The sequence below is a fragment of the Sinocyclocheilus rhinocerous genome, unplaced genomic scaffold (genome assembly GCF_001515625.1).
Source record: "Sinocyclocheilus rhinocerous isolate Xijiao unplaced genomic scaffold, SAMN03320098_v1.1 scaffold1450, whole genome shotgun sequence".
Classification (NCBI taxonomy): domain Eukaryota; kingdom Metazoa; phylum Chordata; class Actinopteri; order Cypriniformes; family Cyprinidae; genus Sinocyclocheilus; species Sinocyclocheilus rhinocerous.
Window position 1 is genome coordinate 236,711 of NW_015666201.1, and position 4,641 is coordinate 241,351.

Here is a 4,641-nt window from a genome sequence, read left to right on the forward strand (position 1 = left end):
GTTTTTCAGTAAACCGATATGTAGATAGAAATGGCTCATTCTAAGGTAATAAAAACATAACGGTTCATTATGTAAGGTCTTTATACACCTCTGAAAAAAAAGTTGTGTATATTATATTGCAGTTCTGTCAAAAGATCCTCCTAAATATTACACATTGCACCTTTAATGTTGATATGGCTGTATCATCTACTCTATACCGTATATGATATAATCTAGTACAATCATATGCTATATGTCAGAATGCTAATATGCTCAATCATTTAAATGATATTATGGAACAGTTTTACTGCAGTCTGCTTTGAAAAACAGGACAGGAGCTATCAGGCACTAGTAGTAAAATATCATAGACAATACAAAAATAAATCTCGTCACTCACCACTGTCACTTTCACTAGCGTTTTTTACAGTGAGAGTTCTGTTGTCATTTGAAAGTAAATATCTTATGTTGTCTAGTGCAGGATCTTTGTTATCCACTGTCCATTTTATTTGTCCCTTTGCAAAGTCTGGCTGTATACAGTTCAGGTCCACCTTTTGCAGAGGATATAACTGATCTGTTGTGAAGACTGTTTGATCTGTAAACAAAACCCATACAGCTCATATCACCCAACAATGAACAAAAACAAAACATAAATATGATGGAGCTAAGAAATGTGAAGGGTTTTAGATTAGGCACTGACTACTCTTACCACTTTGAGCAAAAGCATCTTCAGTTAAAATTATTCCTTGTGCCCTTAGAGAGTCAGAAACCTGAGATAGCCAGTGGTAAATTAAGAAATTATATTTACTTAAGTTTTTCAGTAAACCGATATGTAGATAGAAATGGCTCATTCTAAGGTAATAAAAAAATTATCCTAAATATTACACATTGCACCTTTAATGTTGATATGGCTGTATCATCTACTCTATACCGTATATGATATAATCTAGTACAATCATATGCTATATGTCAGTATACTAATATGCTCAATCATTTAAATGATATTATGGAACAGTTTTACTGCAGTCTGCTTTGAAAAACAGGACTCTAAATGCTATCAGGCACTAGTAAAATATCATAGACAATACAAAAATAAATCTCGTCACTCACCACTGTCACTTTCACTAGCGTTTTTTACAGTGAGAGTTCTGTTGTCATTTGAAAGTAAATATCTTATGTTGTCTAGTGCAGGATCTTTGTTATCCACTGTCCATTATTTTTACTTAGTTTTTCAGTAAACCGATATGTAGATAGAAATGGCTCATTCTAAGGTAATAAAAACATAACGGTTCATTATGTAAGGTCTTTATACACCTCTGAAAACATAGTTGTGTATATTATATTGCAGTTCTGTCAAAAGATCCTCCTAAATATTACACATTGCACCTTTAATGTTGATATGGCTGTATCATCTACTCTATACCGTATATGATATAATCTAGTACAATCATATGCTATATGTCAGAATGCTAATATGCTCAATCATTTAAATGATATTATGGAACAGTTTTACTGCAGTCTGCTTTGAAAAACAGGACTCTAAATGCTATCAGGCACTAGTAAAATATCATAGACAATACAAAAATAAATCTCGTCACTCACCACTGTCACTTTCACTAGCGTTTTTTACAGTGAGAGTTCTGTTGTCATTTGAAAGTAAATATCTTATGTTGTCTAGTGCAGGATCTTTGTTATCCACTGTCCATTTTATTTGTCCCTTTGCAAAGTCTGGCTGTATACAGTTCAGGTCCACCTTTTGCAGAGGATATAACTGATCTGTTGTGAAGACTGTTTGATCTGTAAACAAAACCCATACAGCTCATATCACCCAACAATGAACAAAAACAAAACATAAATATGATGGAGCTAAGAAATGTGAAGGGTTTTAGATTAGGCACTGACTACTCTTACCACTTTGAGCAAAGGCATCTTCAGCTAAAATTATTCCTTGTGTTCTCAGAGAGTCAGAAACCTGTGTGTTTGCTGCTCCAAAATCAAGGCTGTTGGATGTTGCACTTATAGTGTAGTCTGCTATAACACTCCCAGGTCTATGGAGCAGAACACAAAACACACCAATGTAAAGACATGTAGTTTTACTGCAGTCTGCTTTGAAAAACAGGACAGGAGCTATCAGGCACTAGTAAAATATCATAGACAATACAAAAATAAATCTCGTCACTCACCACTGTCACTTTCACTAGCGTTTTTTACAGTGAGAGTTCTGTTGTCATTTGAAAGTAAATATCTTATGTTGTCTAGTGCAGGATCTTTGTTATCCACTGTCCATTTTATTTGTCCCTTTGCAAAGTCTGGCTGTATACAGTTCAGGTCCACCTTTTGCAGAGGATATAACTGATCTGTTGTGAAGACTGTTTGATCTGTAAACAAAACCCATACAGCTCATATCACCCAACAATGAACAAAAACAAAACATAAATATGATGGAGCTAAGAAATGTGAAGGGTTTTAGATTAGGCACTGACTACTCTTACCACTTTGAGCAAAGGCATCTTCAGCTAAAATTATTCCTTGTGTTCTCAGAGAGTCAGAAACCTGTGTGTTTGCTGCTCCAAAATCAAGGCTGTTGGATGTTGCACTTATAGTGTAGTCTGCTATAACACTCCCAGGTCTATGGAGCAGAACACAAAACACACCAATGTAAAGACATGTATTAACATTGTATTTGTTTGAAAAGGTAAAACTAAATGGAAAAGTTTTGCGGGAAAAAAAAAAAAAGTTTAAATTGTAAATCATACCTGAAGCCAGTGACTTTTGCAGAACCAACCTTGTAGCCAGTTAGCTTATTAGAATAGCTTGTGTCAATCTGTAAAAAATAAAAGTATGCCATGTGTGCTTGAACAAAACAATGTTACAATAATAAAAATTACATAAAGTCATTGTATTATTAGTACTGTATTATGATGTTCACTACATTATGTGCTTGTATGAATCAAGTGCTGCAAACATTTGTGAGTCCATATTAGTGTTTCAGTTAAACATTTTTGTTAATATTTATTAAATAATAAAAAATAATTATTATTTCAATAATTTAATCATATGGCAAATTATCTCTTTAATGGGCTGCATTACTGCAGTTAAACTGAATTCACATAGTGAATTAGTAAAGTCATCACCTACAAAGCTTTGGAAAGTGGTTTTTATTTTATTAATACTAACATGCATGTTATGACTTCTTCAAAGGTATAGATGTTTCAACCATAGATATATATATATATGGTATTAAGGACTCAAATTCAGGACTATGCTTTTAACGGCAACATAAACTAACATTACTGCGAATGCGTGCTTTTGTGGCCCAAACTTAACTTCCGGTAGACTTCCACAAGGAATCAATAACAACAGCAAAGTCCCTCTAGAGTAGATTATTTCTGATAACAAGCTTAATATGTTTGCTGCGTAAATCAGACAGGCTTATTGAAAATGCAAATTCATTCTCTGCCAGCAGGAGGTGCTTTTAGAATGGGAGAAACAGTGGTTTCCCCGGTAATGGCTGTACACGAAGCAGCATTGATCTCACAAACACTCACAAACGTGCAGTGCTCATGTTATTCAACGAAGTCAAAGCCTTTTGGAAAATCTATTCGAGGCGGTCAGTTTTGATAGTGTCGCGGGTCGCCAAAAATAAATAAATGTATGTATGTATGGGAAACACATCCCACAGCACAACAGCCTGAGCCCAACTTCAGTCTACTCATCAACTTAACTTTAAATGTGTTCGTAGTCGGTGTCACTAGCCAGACTGATAAACAAACACAGACCAGATGTTATCTTCGGGCCAGGCACGTGCGCCCAATGAAACCGTCTATATTTAAGCTGTATTCAAAATTGTATTTAAAGTATTCAAAAAATTCAAAAATCAACCAAATACACAAATAATATATTTCTTTAAAATATGAAATATGGAATACTCACTGCTGACTCAATTTGTCCAGATAAATCTTTGTAAGTCTTGCTATTACGGTCAGTAAGACTGATGTCAAAAATCTGATTTATTGCCATTGACATTCCAATAACTGTAAAAGAAGTGTACATTTATGTGTATTAAAACTACAGGTATAAGCAATAATCCTCAATACTAAAACTACCTAGTTTGTATGCTTACAGTACCTGTCTGTGCTGAGGTTACTGTTGAGGCTGTTGAATATTTTAAGTTCTGAAATGACAGGATTCTCTCATTTTTCATATTCTGTGAATTTAATTCATGCAGTAAAATGCAGTAAATAAACTTCCCCTACCCGTAAATCTAGTGTTTCCACAACACATTCATGGGTCAGCAGGGCAGCCATGAAGATTCCTATGAAGTACAGGAATAGTTGTCCTGTATCTAAGGAATTGAAATATCTCATGAACAGAAACCATAATAAAAAAAGCAAAACATTTATTATTCAGTTTGGTGTTCACTAGCTATGTGACGCAGCACTCTGTGTGTGCGCTGTGCACACAGAATACAGCGCGTGGGTGCTGAATTAAGCTCTTTCGATTCATTTTGCTTGAATGTTTGAATTAGGGAGATGTATTTGTTTGTTCAAGTGCAAGAAGACTCGAAAAATAAATTCTGTGTTTGCGCCCTTTTTAAGACGCATCTCTCTGTGTGCGCACAGAACGCAGTGCGTGAGGACTCAGTTGAGTTCTTTCTTGTTGCGT

The 4,641-nt window shown here is 34.8% G+C and overlaps 1 protein-coding gene across 1 annotated transcript; it reads right to left on the reverse strand.

Moving 5' to 3' along the window:
- Nucleotides 1-2,090: 2,090 nt before the first annotated feature.
- LOC107732155 (uncharacterized) lies at nucleotides 2,091-4,308 on the reverse strand. Its single transcript, XM_016543426.1, has 6 exons — nucleotides 4,233-4,308; nucleotides 4,105-4,150; nucleotides 3,910-4,010; nucleotides 2,733-2,800; nucleotides 2,469-2,605; nucleotides 2,091-2,354 (listed from the first exon to the last, which is right to left on the reverse strand). Exons 1-6 carry the CDS (start codon nucleotides 4,281-4,283, stop codon nucleotides 2,152-2,154), a joined length of 606 nt encoding a protein of 201 aa, XP_016398912.1. The 5' UTR covers nucleotides 4,284-4,308; the 3' UTR covers nucleotides 2,091-2,151.
- Nucleotides 4,309-4,641: the final 333 nt, after the last annotated feature.